This window comes from Clarias gariepinus, chromosome 14 (genome assembly GCF_024256425.1).
Source record: "Clarias gariepinus isolate MV-2021 ecotype Netherlands chromosome 14, CGAR_prim_01v2, whole genome shotgun sequence".
In the NCBI taxonomy this organism is placed as follows: Eukaryota; Metazoa; Chordata; class Actinopteri; order Siluriformes; family Clariidae; genus Clarias; species Clarias gariepinus.
In genome coordinates, this window is record NC_071113.1 from 18117619 (window position 1) to 18137586 (window position 19968).

The window sequence follows — 19968 nt, forward strand, 5'->3', positions numbered from 1 at the left end:
GGTATGTGAACATGAAAGCATGCATTGTGTTAGAGTATAAATATTCTATACTGGGACTTTTGTCTAGCCTTGTGGTAGTGTAGGGCTGAAGTGGTGCATGGACAGTTTTTTCAGAGAGTTTTTTCTGGATGCCATGTACAAGGGGAAATGTTCAGACAGTCAGTCCACCACTCCTGTTTATTGTGTTTCCTTTTGTTTTGTCCGAACCTATCTAGCTAAAATGTTTAGCACTAAATGGACATTTAGAAGGTGACCGAGTTGGTCAGGAATCCAGACCTGTCGTACTTGTTCACATTAAAAATCTGCCACGATAGTCTACATCACCTGCATGCATGGATATACAGTACATACACGTGTGTGCATGTGGGCACACATACCAAGAAAGGCATTTAAACTTGTATTGCAAACCTGCTCCTTACACCAGATGTTTTGAATGTGTTAAGTTATCAACTGTATTGATGTCACGTGTAACCTTTTGTCTAATCAAAGTTTGTGGAGCTAAGTGTTCTGGAAATGAATAGTCTTGGTCAGATTGTCCTTTAATATATATATAAATATATATATGTTAAAAATATATATTTTGTTTGTTTTTTTAAATGTCATCTGATGCAGTTTATTTCAGTGTACAGATTGCAATGAGGAAGAAAATAAAAATTGAGAGAAAATGTCCAGTTTTTATCATAAAATGTATTTGTGTTCAAACTGTTGTTGTACTTCTCATTTTATCACAGAACTTTGTTGCAATTGTTTACCAGGAAACTGAGCATGTATGTACACCGTATCTGAATAATAAAAGAACATGTTTTACAGACGCAGAAAGACAGGCTGCTTGTGAATGTCTCAACACTTTTTATTAGCCTGATGTGCGCGAGGAGATGCAGAAATGATGCAGCAATAAAGTGTGTGTTCTCTTACAAAGTAAAGAATGGCTGTGTGTGTGTGAGAGAGAGAGTTAAGAGTTAGAGAGATGCACCTCCTACAGTATGTTATCCGCTTCGAAGGGAAAAAGCAACACCTCCCCGAGCCCCAGCTCACATTACAGCTCGCAGTTTTATTTAAAGGGGCCGCGCCTGCGGGAGTCCAGCACGCTATGAATCATCACACACTTTGCATTTAAACCTGTGAGTATGGACGTGTTTGACTGTTGGCACTTCACGGATTCAATCTGGTAATACTTCTGGTTATGCTGCTTTATCACCGAGACATTAAAGGATGTTCTTCAGCACACAAACAGAAGGACATCATGAGCAGACATGTAAGCGTGTTAGCTCCCTGAAGGTAAGCTCCCGGTTTGTACTGGTTGTTTCTGGTAAAGAAAACTGAGACTTCGGATCGTTAAAAGTGTGTTTTTATGGCATCGCGGCGGACATCACTGTCATCCCGCTACACAGCGCGTGACGATATGCTGTAAGGTTTCCTGTCAGCGTCTTCCGGAGCTAAAAGAAGTTGTGTATCTGCTGGGTCACACACACACACACACACACACACATTACGCATGGACTTTAGGGAGTAAAACTGATGAACCAACAAACAAAAACAGTTCTCTGAAAGCGAATCAAACACGAGTCTAAACGAGTTAAACAGGCTGTAAGGGAGATTTCTAGCTAACCCACTTCAGTCACCAGTGATTGTAGAAGTTTTGGTTCTAAAGCCCCTAGTAATTAAACAGATACTGTTTACCTTTCTATTAAATTCATCTTTAGTTTTTAAGTTTCATCTTTAGTTACTTAGTTAGGGATTTCTTTCTAATATCTAAAAACAATCCCACATACCATTTTTACTAATGGCAGCACTGCTGGTTTACTGTTTTATACATCTAATGTTACATCTTTAGATAGATAAATAAATAGATAGATAGATTATATGAGAAAGAGATACTTGGATACTTTCATATAGATACTTTATTGATCACTAAGGAAATTTCTGACATCCAGCAGCAATAGAGCCGGCCACACGAAAACAGGTTGTAGATGTGATTGCACACTGTGATTGGACCCCTTGTCCAATACCAAGACCAAAAATACTATATAAAGTATATAAGTCACAAGTAATAATAATTAATATAAATGTAAAATAAATAAATGAAAGGCACAAATGAATAATACTAGTAAAGAATGCAGTTGGAGCTTCTTTTTAAAAAACATTATTTTACAACTTTTTACCGAATCTAAGAACCTAAAACTATTTCGACCTGAATCAGCTTTTATAATAACTTGTTTTAGTTTTCTTCCTTACTTAAAAATCCGACTTTTTTTTGTTGTATTTTTATATAGTCAGCTTTTTTAACTTCTCAAATATAATAAAATGGTTATACGACAACCTTTCTAATAGCTTCTTGTGTCGTTTATTTTAAACAAACATTTTATTAGAAACTTTTTATTAGAGCATTGTAGCCAATTTTTCATTTTGCCATTTTTTTAAATAAACATGTTTAGGGCTTAGGAGTTTGCAGTATAGAGTGACATTATTTTTTCAGTACAATTGACAATATGATCTAAACTTTATTTCATTTGAACTAATTACTCAAACATTAAGAAGAGCATCAGGCGTTAACCTTGTACCAAGTTGTGTGCGGATTGGATGGTCCGCTGTGGCAACCCCTTGATGGGAGCAGCCGAAGGAAAGTTATACAAACATGACTAACCAAAAAAAAATTGGCATGTATGGGAAAATCTCTGGATGTTTGGTTGCCTGTGTCCATTGCAGGAAACAGGCACACACATATATGCACACACGCACACTTTCACACAGCTAATCACATATTAAGGGTAATTTGCTGTCAGTGCATGTCTTTGTACTGTAGGGAGAGCCTGAGTACCTAAAGGAACACTCAATTCTTTCAATTAAAGCCTCAATTAATTCAGTTAAGTCATATAAGTTGACAACTCAATTGGACTAATAACTATTATAACAAAAATAACAATTAAAAGAGTAGGCCCACAAATAACACTTACAAAAGAAAATTTCCAATTTAAATAAACATTCCACTTGAGGCTTCGAGTTGGTTACAGGTCTGAGGTAAACTGCTATACTATATATATTTTTTTTACATTTTTTTTTGTACAATTGTCAAATCTTGTAGAATTTTATAAAATACATTACATAAAATAAGATATTTCTTTATTTATCCCACAGCAAGGACATTTTTTTGTAATCTTATTATCTTTTGTTCTAACAGAGATCCTCTGGGATCGTACGAAGATCAAGCATGATATGACGTAGTTAAAGAATGCATAACTGTGCATATAACCCACGCCTGAGACATCCACTGAGACATTAAATAAGAGCAGTACATGATCACTTCCAGCTTGCGGAAATGGGCACTCAACTACAAAATCATAATTCGGAAGATTTGTGCGATCCAGAGATTGAAGAAGCGGATATGGGAGACACGAAGACTCAGGCACATGTTGATGCTCCTGATGGAGGTTGGGGCTGGGTGGTGCTGGTGGCCACCATACTAGTCCTAGCCCTGACTCTTGCTTTTCCATCCTGCATGGGCATCTTTTACACTGACCTTCAGATGGAATTCAGTGCCAGCAACAGTGAGACATCGTGGGTGCCATCCATAATGATTGCAGTTCTACATGCTGGAGGTACAGTAGTAATACAAGAAAGCAGCTTTTGGTTTGGACCTTTGTGCCTGTGTTGTATTGAGCGTGAGAACTTATCCATAATGTCACCTCCCTGCTAGTGAACAGGAAGCTGTAGCCATAATTTTTTTGTTTGCTCTGTCTACAAACACTGATACCGTATCTGTAGGCAGTTTGATTTCATTAAATATGGTTCCTAACAATGACTCATAAACGCTGAAAACAATAGAATAGAGTAGATCCTTTAAATGTCATTGTACAGGGAAAAATTAAATTAAGTATTAGTCCTTCTGGTGCATAAAAAATAGAAAATAGTACAAATATTAAACAGTGTGATAAGGCAGCACAATGCAAGAAAATATAAAAAGCTGCAGTCATATTACACTTAAAGATATTGCATGTTTGCTGGATTGCAATGGTCCTATGTACAGGTAGAGCATTAGGGAATAAATATGTACTAATGCACAATTGTGTCTATAAAAGTAACTGTACATGTGATTACAGATTCTTTACAGTCAGTGTCAAAGTAGTTTTGAGTTCATGTACGGCTCTGGGGTAGAAAGCTGTCCTTAGGTCTGTTTGTTTGCGATGTGACAGAGGACAGCATGTCAAAGAGATGATGTCCAAGGTGGGATGGATCTTTCAGTATATCAGTTGCTCTGCCGTAGCAGCAAGGGCTGAATATTATCTTTTTAACCTGCTGTGTCAAACAGGTATGAATATCTTTCTTTGAATATCTTTTTGACCTACTGCCGCAGCGAGAGCTGAATAATACTCCAGGGAGAGCTAAATTATACCCCATTGCCCTTGCTGGAGTATTATTCAGCTCTCGTTGCCACAGCAGGTCAAACTCAGGGTGGGATGGATCTTTCCAACCTTTTCTTGGACTGTGGGAAGAAACCTGAGTACCCTGGAGGTGCGAGGCCACAGTACTAACCACTGTGCCATACTCTACATACTATACTGTAAGTCCAACTACAGTCAGGTCAAAATTGATGGTGTTGGTGGGATAGATGGGAGCACAGTAATCAGTGAAGTGGGAGTAGAGAATGGGGCTTAACAAACAGTCCTATGGGATATGAAAGTGAAGAAGAGGTGAGGGCCTATTCTAACAGTTTGTTTGTCCTTGCCATTTATGCAGTTTTTTAGTCAACCTGTCATGTGGCAGCAGCACAGTGCAAAAATTATGCATCAAGAGCTCAACTTAATGTTCACATTAAACATCAGAATTTGGGAAAATCTGTGATCTGTATGATTTTAATTATGATAAGGATGTCGGAACCAGGTGGCCTGGTTTAAATGTTTTAGAAACTGCTGATTATCTGGTATAACAAACATTGAGTGAGTGACAGTTCTGTGGGTGGATAAGCGAGGTCAGAGGTGGTTCGACCTGCGAGGAAGGATGTAATAACTTAAAAAAAAACATACTTTACGACCTTTGTGAGCAGAAAAACATCATTCCTGTCAGCCAAGAACAGGAATAAGATCCTATCATAACCATAGACTCACCTTAGCTGCACAGTTGAAGATAAACAATGGTCTTTTTCCATTTACATCATATTATAACCAGGCCTAACCTTGACTACTCTTAAACCTTCAAGAAATTAAATATTACATTTTTGTTTCAATATTTAAAAAATCCAAACCTTCTGTTTGCTTTTAATTTTAAATGAAAGAGAAGGAAAAATCCTAAGATTCCTCACAGGTCTTGGACCCCATATATACCGTTTATGGTGAATAGTAATAGAGAATATGAAGATCTGTACTACAGAGAATATTGCATTTGTTAGTTTTGGGTTCAGATGTTCTAACAAACAAGAAGCTTATCCAAATTTTCGAAAGTGGGACAAATGTCAGGGCATTACATGATAATGATGATGACATGATGACTGTGGATTTTTCTATGTGTAAGAGTGAAAGAGTGCTTTTAATGTGCATTTTGTTTGTCCTTTATTTTCATACAACATATTTTGTCCTTTTACTTAACGTATATATGGACCATATCTCATAGCATGTAGTAGAAAACCAAAAAATGTTGTTAGATCACATTACCATTATAATTTGGTAGGTTTAAAGCGAAGAGCATTCCATTCTCTGGGAGTGCCCAGTCATATACAGATTAGTACAGGCATGCACTCACATGCAAAACATATATGCCAAAGGGAATGAATAGAATAACTGATGGGTTTGTGATGCTTGAAAAACTTGTGTGATACAGTACAAATTGTTTGTTGGTGTTTGCTGATCTGGTAAACTAGCTTTGCAGGTTTTACAAAAAAAGGTTTTGCAAGTACCGTTTGAGCACCAAATTGTAATATTAAAATTTTTCTTTAAACTTTGTACCAGCCCGCCTGTAGTTTCAGAGGTTTCTTTAGTGTTGTGTTCTTGTTTGACTTTTCCTTCTCAGGGCCCTTATGCAGTGTGTTAGTGGAACATTTTGGTTGCAGGACAACAGTGATGATGGGGGGAGTCTTGAGTGGATTGGGGATGACAGCCAGCTCCTTTACACATTCCATCATTGAGCTCTACATTACTGCAGGAGTAATAACAGGTCAGTGCATATTCATTTACTAATAAAAGGCCTTGCGCTATTTATCTTAACTCAATATTCAAATTATTATGCCTTAAAAGTTGTTGTGCAATAAATCCTCTAGCCAACGTAGTCACTTTAGCAGTACAAAAACAAACAAATAATCAATAATTTCTGTAATTAAGAGAATTTAAAGTGTTAAGACTGCCTTCTGTAAATAGATATTTTCTTTCTCACACAGGTCTAGGTTTTTGTTTCAGCTTCCAACCTGCAGTCACCATCCTTGGTCACTATTTTGTGCGCCGCCGTGCCTTTGCCAATGCCGTGTCATCCACAGGAACAGCTCTGGGCCTGTGCGTGCTGCCCTTTTTGGGCCACTACCTACACAGTGAACTAGGCTGGAGGGGGAGTTTCCTTGTGCTCGGTGCTGTGCTGTTCAACTGCTGTGTGTGTGGAGCTGTCATGAGGCCCCTCCAGCCAAGGATGCACAGAGTCGCCAAAGAAAGGAACAATGGCTTTAAACCACATGTTAAAAAGAGCTTTAAAGAGCAGATGTGGGCAGCTCAGAAGAGTTTAATGTCCTCATTTCATCGCCACATGGCTTTTGATCTGTTTTGCAGTAACCAGAGATTTCGCTTGTATGCGATTGGGATTACATGGATGATGCTGGGCTTTGTGGTGCCATTAGTTTTCCTCATCCCTTATGCTACAGATAATGGCATGGAGCAGAGTGATGCTGCCCTGCTGCTCGCCATCTTGGGCTTTATTAATATCTTTGTGCGGCCGCCTGCAGGCCTGATCTTTGGCCTTTCCTGGTTCAAAGGCCGCCATGTTTATGTATTTTCAAGTGCGGTGCTACTGAATGGACTTAGCAACAGCATCTGTTGTATTTCTCCCACATTTCTAGTACTCCTCGCTTATGTGATCACTTATGGTTTATCCATGAGCGTGATTGGCTCACTGATGTTCACTGTGCTCATGGACGTAGTAGAGATGAACCGCTTCCCCTCAGCACTTGGCCTGCTGGCCATCATGGAGAGTGTCACACTGCTGATTGGGCCGCCTCTAGCAGGTAGGGATAGTGTGACTGTGTGTATGTACGATCACCTACAGTATGAGTATGACTGTAGGCTAAACCCTTTAAGATTTAAGATTAATCAAAGTGTTGCTTATCTGTAGTAATTTCACAATGCAGTCCACATAACCTGGGCTGCGTTAATCTCATCTTTTCTATTTTTAGATATTAGAAAATGTCAAGTTTAGTGTTAAATACTGATCCAGCACTACAGATCCAGTACTTATTATCAGATGTTTGAGGGGTGTTCAAGTTAAACTTGGACTTAGATTATACAGAATAATAGAACATTTATGAGAATAAAAGCTACCTTCATTCTCTATATGATCCCTGCTACACCAATGAGATCCTTCAGAATGAAACTCAGTATTTACCTGCACACATAGACACACCATCACATACATTACAATACAGGAGTATTAAATTGTTTTTTTCTTTTATACTTTCTGTTTTTTCCTGAATATCATTATGCTAAATTAATTTTACTTGTTAAACCACACCGGACCATTTTGGTGATAAGTAGTCCTAAGTGAGAACTCCAATATGGAAGGAAAAATAGATGAATAATACAAATACTATTTTTTATATCCTTGTATATAACCATTCACGGGGTCGATAAAACAATTTGATTAAGTCATTAACTCTCTCTGGCTCTGCCATCTTCTTTGATAGTAGACTGAGGACGCAAGTCCATTACACGCAGAAAAGTTGCAAAAGAGCATAACCTCACTTTTACAACAGTAGCACAGAATATTTTGTCATGTGAAAAGAAAGTACACCCTCTGTCAATGTTTGTATTTATTCAAGCCAAAATAACAGTATTGCTGTCTTCATCAATGTCTCCATACAAACAAATAACCTCAGGTAGTAGACATTCTTTTTTATGTAAACCAACATTTAGAAACCAGGTGGTAAAAAACAAGTACACGCTTTGTTCTTTCACAGTTTTTAAGTGAGAAATGATCCCTAACACGCCAGCTCGCTCACCAGTAAATCACCATCTGAATAAATAAAGAAGAAAAAAGTTCAAGTGTCAGAATGTCCAAGTCTAGACCTTAGCCTCATTCAGATGCTGTGGTGGGATTGAAAAGTCCTGCACTTAAATTAATGTCCTCAATTGAACTGAAGCTAAGTTTTAGTTAAAAGCAGTGTCTTCAAAATGATGTGAGGGACTGGTTCAACAATTTATTGTTGCTAAAGTTGTTTTTACATGTAATGTAATTGTATTCAGAATTCAGAATTTTTTTTTTTTAACAAATTTTTTTGTGCACGCACCACCTGGGATTTTATGTTTATTTGTGATTAACGCACAATTGCTGATGAGGGCTGTACTTTCTTTCCCCATGGCTGTATGTTTCTTGACATAAGCACGAACTGTATGTGAATTCAGCTTTAAGGAAAATCTATTTCTTTAAACAAGCATCATGGCACCCATTTGGCAAATTGTTTAATCCCCCCAGGTACACAGTATTTGTGTGTGTGTGGGTGGGTGGATGTGGGTGAATAGCTGTACTAGTCTGTGCTAAGCACATTGCTCTGTGTGGAGCAATAAGGAAGAAGGGAATTTTTCTTGTATTGAAAAAGCAGAAGTTGACAGGTTTCGGGTGGTGCCAGGGCTTTAGGCTCCCTTGATTAGTGCTGGTGAGATTGACTGGACAGCTGGTACGCTTGTGCAAGCAACAAGCCAATTCAAAATGTCAGCCGTGCAACCCAATACTTTTTAGCCTCTGCATAATAAACTTTGATATCTTTGATATCTTTGTAGAGATGTGGCCACTGCTGGCTGTAATCAGACTATCTGTACAGTCTGTCTTTCTGATAGCCAACAGAGCTTGGCATGACATATCTTAATCTACTACCGACTGATAACACAGGGTCCAGGATGTCAAATTTTTTATTTAGGGTTCAAATTACAACGATAATTGCCATCTTTTTTTTTTTCCTTTTACAAAATAATCAGTGTTTTTAATCAGTACGTTCTGGTCTTCATGCTACTTAGAACTGTTTGTTTGTTCTTGTTGTTCAGGCAGCCTTGTGGACAGCACTGGTCTGTACACATACGTGTTCCTCGCCTGCAGTATCATAGTGGCCTTATCAGCATTGTTTCTCATGGTGTCCTTCTACTGGCTGGACCACCGTTCACCATCGTCTGCTCAAGTGTCAGAAGTTAAACCTGAAACCCTCAGAGTGTCTGCGGGGAAAAAGCTCAAGGAACCTGCTACAGAAACCGAATGTGTCACAACTGTATGAAGCGAGTGCATTAATAATCAACTGTATTTGATGAATGAGACATATGTATCGATATAAAGATATTTTTTTTGGTTTTTACAGAATGATTCATTTTCAGGATATATTGTTATATTTGGGGCATTTCACCAATGATTTACACTTTAGGCTTGTTTAAAGGTACATAATGTATTTGTCAGATTGTGAAGTTTCTATTTCTTTACATTGCACGATGTGTCTTTATGTGACACTATTATATATTACCAATTATGTTCATTTGTATATGCTACTTTTACAGTACACTTCCCAGTATGGCCCTGTTAATGTCAGTGTTGGTCTGAACCTATTTTTCAGATCGCTAATGATCACATTGCCTTATTGGAAGTAGGAACGTTTCCTGCACTTCTTCAGACATTTTTGGAATGTATTACTCTGAAAATTGTTTACATTATATTTACATTAATTTATGTACCACACTCTTTCTGAAACGATGCCAGTACTTTATAAATTATGCTTTATGGAAGTCAAATGTAGTTTCTGGATGTAGCGGCCTGTACCTTAGCAGGCTATTGCACATTTTACACACTTATCACACGTCTCAATCAGTCTGTGTAGACATGGTTAATACCTTTTTATATTACGTTTTCATGACATGGTGACTAAATTGCATATTAAAATTATGACATTAATCTAACAGCCAAACACTATGTCCAAAGTCAGACTGATTGTGCTTCACTGTTAATGCCTTATCTAATGCAGTCTGGGAACTGCACAAAAATCATGTGCCCTATGAAGGATAGTATTCATGTATTCCCAGAACTGTTCATTTGCACTGTATACCAAAGGTCCAGCTAGTTCTAATATATTTTTTTTTACAGAAAATACACACAATATACACAATATATTGGTCCTGATGATATTGTTTGAAAATAAAGTAAGGGCTATGTACACTTCCATACAGTATATAAGGTGATCTGTTATTTAGAAGGTATATTGAATGCAGTTTATAAATACAAATCAAATAAAAACTTGTTTAATTTTAAATAAATGATAAGATTTTTTTTATTATTCAATTACATTTCTGTTAATATAACATCTTTCAAATGGTACACTACTTGTCTGACATCAGTAAGGACATTAATATGAATATCACATTACCCCTTGATGATCAGACCAGAGACAAACAGACTTTGGAATACTGTGGAATCTTTGATTACGAGCATAATTCGTTCCCGGAAGAGTGCTCGTATATCAAAACACACGTAAAGCAAAGTGAATTTCCCCATAATAATGAAAACTTCGATAATTCATTCCAAAACCCCCAAAATAAATACATAAAAATAATTAACACAAAATTTAAAGTAAAAATAAAACAAATTAACCTGCACTTTACTTTTAAAAAAAGAAAAAATAAATCCCGGCAAGTATTTCCATTAGTGTTCGTGTGTGCACGCGCTGTGTATGTGTGTGCGCTGTGTTTGTTTGTTCATGCACACGCTGTGTATGTGTGTACATTTGTGTGAAGCTAAAGTAAGAGCAGAGGAGGAATGGGGAGGAGGAGAGGGGGGAGAACTACAGTGTGGGACAACTTTCACACACACACATAAACACACACACAAATGCACATTAACATCGCTAATGACACTCGAGTGCACGAACACTAATGGAACCACTGCTGTAAAGTAAAAATAAAACAAATTAATATACCTTTGAAAAGAATCGCAAAAGAGCAGTGCTTCTGGTAGAGTGTGTGTGTTTGTGTGTGTGGGTGTGTGTGAAGGCGAGAGGAGGAGGGAAGGGGCAAATTGTCCAATGACGCGCGTGCACACACACTAACGGAATCAGTGCAGGCTGACAGAGAGAGAGAAAATAAATCTTTACCCTTTCTAATGACACTTGCTTTTGCTTAACATGTGCGCAAATGTGTTATAATAAACAGTTCATGCACATACAAACACAAAATAATAGATGCTTTATATGCACACACAGTGGTATAGTAAGTAGTACACGCGCACTAAGACCGAGCAGGGTAGGCGATTACCGATGATTCAGCAGCGCAAGAGAGAGAAAAAACATTGGTTCAGTTGTGATCATGTGACGCTTGGCGTCAAAATGGATACGCGGTACTTGTAAACCAAGACTTGCTCATTTTTTGAGGTCAAAATTTATTCCTAATTTTTGCTCATCTTGCGAAATGCTTACAACCGCGTTACTCGCAATCCGAGGTTTCACTGTACATATTTACTTACTCTCTTGTTCATTACCACACGGCTTATCCTTTACAGGGTCACAGGATGCCTGGAGCCTATCCCAGGGGACTTGGGGCACATGGCAGGGTACACCCTGGGCGGGGTGCCAGTTCATTGCAGGGCACAATCATGCACACAAACTCACTCACACACTATAAGCAATTAGCCTACTCTGCAAGTCTTTGTGCTGTGGGAGGAAACCAAATCGACCAAGCATGGGGAGACCATGAAAACTTCCTGCACACAGACCCAAGACAGGACTCAAACCCTCAACCTTGGACGTGTGAGGCCACAGTGCTAACAAATACACCATTGTTTCTCCTATACATATTCCAAAAATGCTCCAGATTTACAAAACTCCTAATACGAATACATTAAAAACAAAAACCACAATTACAATATCAGTACTACTATTACTAATAATAAAAAAAATCATCATCATCATCATCAGCAGCAGCAGCATGGTGACCTTGCACGTCCAGGGTTAAGGGGATTTAGTCCCTTCCTGGGTCTGTGTGTGTGTGTGTGTGTGTGTGGAGGTGAAGTTCTCCCTGTGCTTGGTGGGTTTCCTCCGGGTTCTCTGGTTTCCTCCCACTGACATGCAGATTAGGCTAATTGGCCTTCCAAAAATATATACCTGTAGTGTGTGTGTGTGTGCTATGTAATAGATTGGTGGCCTATCCAAGGCGTACCCCGGGGTTCACCCTGGCTCCAGCTCCTCTGTGACCCTGTAAAGGATAACAGGTATAAAAGTTGAATAAATGAATAAATCATCGTCTTCATCATCATCATCATCATCATCATCAACCTTGCTGAACTTCTTGCTGACCAGCATCTCCTGCGAGAAAGTAAAAATGCCACCTTCTGTAAGTTTTTGTGCCAGTCTCTGACATGCTGTTGTTCTGAACACCCTCTAACAAAAATGTTGGATTTTTTACTTTTATTTAGATAAAAACAGAACTTTTATTTTGATGTCTCCTCAAACGTCGGTAACGTACTCTAACGTCGTGCGCCCTCTAGCGGCTGCAGAAACAGCGGCAAGGCGAAGTAAAAAGATACCAAGCTGAGGAGAAATTAATGTTGATATTATCACGAAGCCCTAGGGGGGGAATTTTTTTATGTTTTATAAAAGTGAAACTCGGCTGTGTGTGTGTGTGTGTGTGGTTTGTGTTTGTGTGTGTGTGTGTGTCGTTCAGCTGTTGGCGAGTTATTTTAATCCACTTCTGAAAGTGAAAGTAAAACTACAGACGAGGAAACAGAAATGACGCGGCGAAGAAGATCCTCAATCAGCCCGAATTTTGGTGAGCTCCGTTTGCTGTTTTTGTTCTTTCAGCTGTTGTTGTTGTTTGTGCTGTTTTTATTTTGCTGTGAATCATTCCAGTGCGACTTTAGACCATCACCACTAACACTGCTTTTACACAGGGTTGCTTTCACTTCCTATCCGTGGAGAATGATCAGGATGTCTTTCAGACAGGATTACACACCTGCACGCATTTCTCTCTGTTTTCCAGGAAAGAAAAGAAATACATGAACATATTCTCCAAAGTGACTTTTACATTTTAGAGGATCTCCACGCCAAGCAGCTGACGCATTCGCACAGTCCTGGGATTCGAACCCATCCCCTGATCACTACAGTAGTCCACCATGGCAGCATGGCATGCATACGGATCTCTCCTCTTCCTGGACCTGATCCTCTGGCTCTCCCTGTGGACTGCGCTTCTCTTCTGTCAGGGCGCTTGGGTTGTGAACCTGACATGGCTGTGGGCTTTCAGGGCTTTCAGCTGGGTTCTGCTTCACACGGTCAGTTCAGCCGCTCTGGACAAGACCAGACACAATCTCCTGAAGCCCTGGGTCGCGTTATTATGTTACGCACCTCCTGTGTTTGATATGGCGCAAACACTAGTTTTCGGAGGCAGGTGTGGGTTTAGTCCTGTGCCCATCCCCTGCATGGTGGCTCTAAATGCAGTGACTGTTACTCTGGTCCATCTGATGTGGGATAAGGCGTTCCCTAGTAAAAAGGTGAAGAAAGAGCAAGAGGCCAGAGATCTCTTGATGAGAGTGATTCATTACTCAAAGCCAGACTACCTGCACCTGGGGACGGCTTTTTTCTTCCTTATCTTGGCTGCTTTAAGTAAGTCTTCTTTTTTTACCGGATCTAATTTTAAATGCACATGTTTTGCCATACAGAGATAAAACCTGCTGTTTAGAGTGTAATGTTATTCCCTCATTTCAGCTGAGGCAAGTATTCCATACTACGTGGGGAGAATCGTTGACAGTTTGAGTGGAGACTACAAGCACGACAACTTCATGTGGGCCATCGTGTGCATGTCCCTTTTCTCCTTTGGAAGGCAAATGCATTTTGTTTTCCTCTGTTGCTGTTGTTGTTTTGCTGTTTTTTATGTTTTTTGTAAAACTTGCTTGTTTCTTTATTTCTTAGTTCTATGTTCTCTGGCTTGAGAGGAGGCATGTTCATGTGTTGCCTGAGCAGACTAAACAAGAGAATTCGACACATGTTGTTTCAAAACCTGATGAAACTGGACATAAGCTTCTTTGAAGAAAATAAACCAGGTGATGTGCAATATAGTTGAAAATAGTAAAAATCCTAAAAAAAAACTTTGAGTAATATTGTTGAAATGAAATCTTCAGGATCTTTTGTTCGACCAGCTCTCTGCCCTTTTCTTACAGGAAGCTTGACATCGCGGCTGGTCTCAGACACTGATAAAATGGGTCGCTCCATAGCTATGAATGTGAATGTCCTCCTGAGAAGTCTGGTTAAGACATGTGGCATGCTTGTGCAGATGCTCAGTCTATCCTGGCAGCTTACACTTCTTACCTGTGTGGAGATGCCTATCCTAGCTGTCATACAGAACTATTACAACATTCACTACCAGGTAATTGACCTTCTGACTACAGTAGTAGTTTTCCCAAGCTACACAATCTTAGTTCATGTTACTTAATCAGGATCTTCAGTTGTATAAAGGAAACCTTCTGTAGTAAAATGGCTATTTTGTCACTTATCATGTGTCCTGATGCGCAGAAAACATCACGGGAACTGCAGGACTGTCTGGCTGAAATCGAGCAGCTAGCATCTTCAGTGATCGGGTCTGTAAAGACTGTGCGAAGCTTCAGGGCTGAGGCTCAGGAGCTGAAGAGGTACAAGGAGGCTCTGGACAGGAAGCTGAAGATACTAAAACGCAAGGGCATTTTCAGCGCAGTCCATCTCCTTCTGCGCAGAGTGAGCCACTCCACACATTACACACTGTAGCATTGTGCATATGACATGTTTTAGTCCCTCTTTCTTGTACAAATGATCATCAAAATATACTGTACAGTATGTAGTTTTTACCCAAACTGTTGCCCCAAAGTTGGATGCCAATAATTGTCTAGAAAGTCTTTGGATGACAACTTTAATGCCACATTCCACTGAACGCTTTTGGGATGAACTGGAACCCTGGCTGCACCTCATTGAATTCATGAATGCTCTTGTGGTTGAATAGGCAGATCACTAGAAAATCACTGGAAAGCCACTTCACAAAATTTGATATTATAACAACAAAGGTCAAATAAGTTTTGAATAAGTGTGATTGTGTAAAGAAAAACTTTTGGCCATAAAGTGTAGCTAGACCATCTTCTCCTACAGTTATTTCTGGTAACTGTCCATGGTATTGCTAATAAACACACATCTAACAGTCTAAAGATTTAATATGTGTAACAAACACAGCACATACAGTACTGGTCAAAAGTCTCAGGTGTTTTTTTTTTTTTACAAAATGTATTTATGAATTTTTATTTTTGTTTTATGGCTTTATTATTGAGATAAAAAATAAGATTTTTGCAAAATAAATTCCTGATTTTTAAAAATTAGTATTCCACCCCAAAATTTTAATTTACAGAAAAACATATGTATGCCAGAACAGAGAACATTTATATTATATAAGAGACCACTTTTTAGAACAAAAAAGGAAGCTGCTGGATTTGCATGTTAAAAAGAAGCAGTTGCAGCCGTCAAAGTACTCAGAAAAACTGTGGGCGGTTCTGCAGGATGCACAGTTAAACTTTGTAACTAATTTCCTTATAAAACAGCACAAATTGTACAAAATGTAAATGGTCCTCAAAGCCGACTTTGTTTCATTACTTACTGTTTACTGGGCTTTATACCAATTATTTTTTCATTACCTCCTAAAATCAGACCAATGTCTATACCTAAAGGGTTTTTATTCAAAGAGATGTAATGACATTTTGCTATTTGCTGAAAAGTTATTTCCTGATCAGAATTGATGCATATCTTCAGTATTTTGGTTCCTTGATGTACAGTATACCTAAAGCATTCTAGTATCTAGTCACATTCACTTCTTTTTGTTACCCTTGACATGCATGACATGACATTCTGCAGCGCACAGTTTGTGCTTTTTACTCATGTTTGATTCGATATTTAATGCACCGTGTTGCTTTATTTATCCCGTTGTAGTGTGTAACATTGAGCCTAAGGGTGGCGATGCTGCTTCTCGGTCGCCGTCTCATCTTCTCGGGTCAGTTGAGTAGTGGCAGCCTCCTGGCTTTTGTTTTGTATCAAAAAGACATGGTGACCAACATGAGGGTAAGTTTAATAAGCTGAACTGTTTAACCACAAATGCATATGCATTTTTTTCACTTTTTCTGTGTGTTGTAGGACGCCTGCTAGATTTTTTTTTTTTTTTTTTACAAAAATCACAAACCCTTCTGTTTCTTTGATGTTTTCAGCAACTGCTGTATGTCTATGGAGACATTCTGAACACAGTGTGGTCAGCAGAGAAGGTGTTCAATTTGCTGGACAGAAAATCGAACATGCAAGAACCAGGGGATTGGGTCCCCGAGAAATTGCAAGGAAGAATTACCTTTGATAACGTCACCCTCTCTTACCCTTCTCGCCCCGAAAGGAAAGCACTTAAGGTATGCACTATGCTTGGGGATGTAGAAATATGTGCAGGAAATATAACAAAAATAAGGCAGAGTTGTTTCATTATTAACATATTTTTTACTTAGTAATTGGCTCCCAGAAAGAGCTCTGACCTGACATATTTCATGCTTTATAAGGAAACCCCTCTAAACCATGTTAAACCGTTGTTTCAGTCTGTGAGTTTAGAGCTTAGTGCGGGGAAGATGACAGCACTGGTTGGACACTCCGGTGGTGGTAAAACTTCCTGCGTCAGTCTGCTGCAAAGGTTTTATGAGCCTCAGGAGGGAAAAGTGCTACTGGACAATGTACCACTTAATGAATACCAACACCAATATCTGTGTAGCCAGGTGAGCACTAACACAGACACTGATGTAATTAATACGGAAATTGAATATGTAGAAATGCTATCAAAATAATTAATCACAGTAAGCGACATTAGGTCCCTCTGTCTGCCAAAATATACTTATTTGGTTAGAGTTAAACTAAATAGTTTAATGCCGTTTCATCTTATTACAGATGGCAGCTGTGTCCCAGAACCCAGTGCTGTTCTCTGGCTCTGTGAAATACAACATTGCATACGGCCTACGTGACTGCACTATAGAGAGGGTGAAGGAGGCAGCGAAGAAGGCCAATGCACATGACTTTATTTGCAGACTGGAAAAAGGCTATGACACAGGTGAAAATTTTAGTAGATATCTTAAGACTCTTTTATAAATTTAATCTTGTGGTAAATGAAGTATTAATGTTACTGGGCTGCAGATGTTGGAGAGTGTGGTGGACAGCTGTCCTCAGGACAGAAGCAGTGTATTGCTATAGCCAGAGTGTTAATCAGAAATCCCAAAATCCTCATTTTGGATGAAGCTACCAGCAACTTGGACATCAACACACAGCATGCGGTACGTATAGTACAGTCACTACACTGACCAGTACAAACTTATCGTTTCTCAAAGTAGAATTGTTGAACTGAAAACTAAGATCAGTTGGATATGATCTATTCAAACTAACAGGAAAGAACACAGATTAAAGCTGTATCCTAAGGCTATGAGCCAGAACACAGAGGTTATTATACAGGCAACACAAGAGGAATGCCACTTTATCAGGAAAGTGAAATGGCTCACTTGGTTGGTAACATGGTGTTATTTTTTCCCTTGCCAATCAGAGCGATATCTCTGAGTTCATGTTAATGGAAAGTGGATTTCCTCTGAGTGTATTCACATGTAGGCATTTGGCAGATGCCCTTATCCAGAGTGACTTACCTTTTTATCTCATTATACATGTAAGCAGTTAAGAGCTTCACTCAAGGGCCCACCACTGTCAAAAGGTAAGATTTGAACCTTTGACCTTCCGAACCATAATCCAATGCCTTAACCACTGAGCCACCCCTGACCCTCAGCTGTCCTGTGATAGTATATAGGCAGCTGTTCATGACGTGAAGGTTAGTCGTGCGTGTCAGTGGAAATAAGTTCACCTAAACATATTTGTTAGGTAGCTGGCATGTGAAACAGCAAGTGTTTAAGAATTGGTGGTGATCAGGCTCTGTTTGGTATCTGTAAAACCTTCCCTTAGGATGCATATAGGCTAACACATTAGGGCACAGTCTCAGCACAAACTAACCACCAGGTGACATAAGCTATGGATAATTTATACTGTAACTCTAAACTATGAAAAGTTTAACGTTCTCTCACTTCCTATTCAGATTCAGGAAGTCCTCGCTGGATCAAAGGGTCAGACAGTCCTGGTAATCGCTCATCGCCTGAAGACCATTGAGAGAGCTGATCACATCATCTACATGGAGGACGGGATGGTTGTGGAACAAGGAACGCACGAGCAGCTTATGGCTGAAAGAGGACGATATTTCAAACTCAGGGAAAAACTGTTTGCAGTGGATTCAGACCAAGATTGAGCAGATTCATTACCTTTAAGGATGGATTTGTAAGTATGAATGATAGGTGAATCAGTTTGAAATTGAGATTGATTTCAAATTATTATTTTAACATCTGAAATTAATTTGGATTATACTACCGAGACCTTTACATATCTAGCCACACAGAATTCCATTCAGAGCTCAGGTGCCAATCCAATAACCCAAGGATAGTTGGATCATGTCTCTGGCTTTGCAGTTTTCTTCTCCCTGGCCAACAAATAAATCAACTGGCTGCTACTTTAATAAGCAGTCACCAGCAATTTTCACACTCATTTATCAACTAATGAAAATCCCTATGTAGCTTTAGTTGCTACGTGAAGACTTGAATGAAACAGCCTCCCCTTTGTTCTTGGGGTGAGTCTAGACAAATATTTTAAATTTCATAGTATTTTTAAAAAGTGTTGCTTGTTCCCCCTCCCCCCCTGCCATTTCTACTGAATGCATGACCTATATAGAGCTCACCATTCATCACTCGCTTATCAGTGGAATACCAAAGGTTTGCAAACATAGATTGACAAATATGCACATGATTAAGCTTGGATGTTTAATCCAAAGGTTTTTAGTATTCTATTTTTGTAGTTCTAATGGTTTAGTGCAATTTCTCCTCATTGTTTCTCTTTTTATTAGCACCCAATAACTTCAATCTTTATTGCTTTTTTTTTTAAACAGAAAGATGTTATTCCCAGACAAAATAATTATTTCCAGTTGTATAAATATTGAAAACAGTATGTCATGTCCTCATTTAGGTCTCAAGATGTTAATAAATGATGAAGAAACAAACAAAAAATATATATTTGGCAACAATTAACATCAATTAATGCGAGTTAATAATTAACTACATAAAAAACTGTTGGTTGCATTGCCTACTATACATTGCTAAACAGGCAGTTTCCATAACTAACCTATTTTTGCTAGCTGGTCACAAGGACAAAATGACTTTCTTAGTACAGAATGTAAAACTGCATTTGCAAAAATAAATACTGTATGTGCTGCTCGTAGTCTTCACCACACTCAAAAAACACTGGACAAGACAAAAAACAAAGTTTTTTGAGTCAAAAATTAATAAACCATCATTAAAGCTGCATGTTAATGCTTGTCCATGATTTAAAAGCAGCAAAATGTTGGTGCACTTAATCTATGAAGATACTGAAAACAGATTGTATTTGTTTGAATTTTATTTTCTTTACAAAGCAAAAATTTGCATGAGTGGATAGGTGTTAGCATGGTACAGCATTGCCAGTGAAATGTTACAACAGCTTTGCACATCCAGCCCACTTTCAGTTTTATACAATGTACATTATATAACACACACTATGTAATATGGCATTTGCTTATTTAGCCTGGTCTGATGTAAAAGTTTTTGTGAGAGAGACAAAGAGAGATTGTTTGGAAAAGCTTGAATGATGGAAAGAAAACTCACTATTTATGGATTAGT

General features: G+C 38.6%; 2 protein-coding genes across 4 annotated transcripts; both read left to right on the forward strand.

The window, feature by feature from the left end:
• Nucleotides 1-1030: 1030 nt before the first annotated feature.
• On the forward strand, nucleotides 1031-10465 carry slc16a5a (solute carrier family 16 member 5a). 2 transcript variants are annotated; one of them, XM_053512033.1, is made up of 5 exons: nucleotides 1031-1278; nucleotides 3179-3596; nucleotides 6001-6144; nucleotides 6365-7195; nucleotides 9225-10464. In XM_053512033.1, exons 2-5 carry the CDS (start codon nucleotides 3317-3319, stop codon nucleotides 9446-9448), a joined length of 1479 nt encoding a protein of 492 aa, XP_053368008.1. In that variant the 5' UTR covers nucleotides 1031-1278; nucleotides 3179-3316; the 3' UTR covers nucleotides 9449-10464. The 2 variants fall into 2 exon arrangements, with proteins under 2 accessions (XP_053368008.1, XP_053368009.1); XM_053512034.1 differs by lacking the exon at nucleotides 1031-1278 and having other exon boundaries at nucleotides 3287-3596; nucleotides 9225-10465.
• Nucleotides 10466-12822: 2357 nt separating this feature from the next.
• tap2t (transporter associated with antigen processing, subunit type t, teleost specific) lies at nucleotides 12823-19861 on the forward strand. 2 transcript variants are annotated; one of them, XM_053511363.1, is made up of 12 exons: nucleotides 12823-12974; nucleotides 13096-13804; nucleotides 13907-14021; nucleotides 14111-14241; nucleotides 14359-14564; nucleotides 14711-14908; nucleotides 16142-16270; nucleotides 16414-16602; nucleotides 16783-16956; nucleotides 17126-17285; nucleotides 17369-17505; nucleotides 18306-19861. In XM_053511363.1, the coding sequence occupies exons 2-12, from the start codon at nucleotides 13318-13320 to the stop codon at nucleotides 18510-18512; spliced, it is 2133 nt and encodes a 710-aa protein (XP_053367338.1). In that variant the 5' UTR covers nucleotides 12823-12974; nucleotides 13096-13317; the 3' UTR covers nucleotides 18513-19861. The 2 variants fall into 2 exon arrangements, with proteins under 2 accessions (XP_053367338.1, XP_053367337.1); XM_053511362.1 differs by having other exon boundaries at nucleotides 13185-13804.
• The last annotated feature ends 107 nt before the right edge of the window (nucleotides 19862-19968 follow it).

Coding starts and splice junctions, on each gene's coding strand:
- slc16a5a (XM_053512033.1), top strand. CDS start 3,317: ATGGGCACTCAACTACAAAATCATAATTCGGAAGATTTGTGCGATCCA. Junction 3,597..6,000: donor TGCAGTTCTACATGCTGGAG/GTACAGTAGTAA, acceptor TTTCCTTCTCAG/GGCCCTTATGCAGTGTGTTA. Junction 6,145..6,364: donor TACTGCAGGAGTAATAACAG/GTCAGTGCATAT, acceptor TTTCTCACACAG/GTCTAGGTTTTTGTTTCAGC.
- tap2t (XM_053511363.1), top strand. CDS start 13,318: ATGGCAGCATGGCATGCATACGGATCTCTCCTCTTCCTGGACCTGATC. Junction 13,805..13,906: donor CCTTATCTTGGCTGCTTTAA/GTAAGTCTTCTT, acceptor CCCTCATTTCAG/CTGAGGCAAGTATTCCATAC. Junction 17,286..17,368: donor GGAAAAAGGCTATGACACAG/GTGAAAATTTTA, acceptor ACTGGGCTGCAG/ATGTTGGAGAGTGTGGTGGA.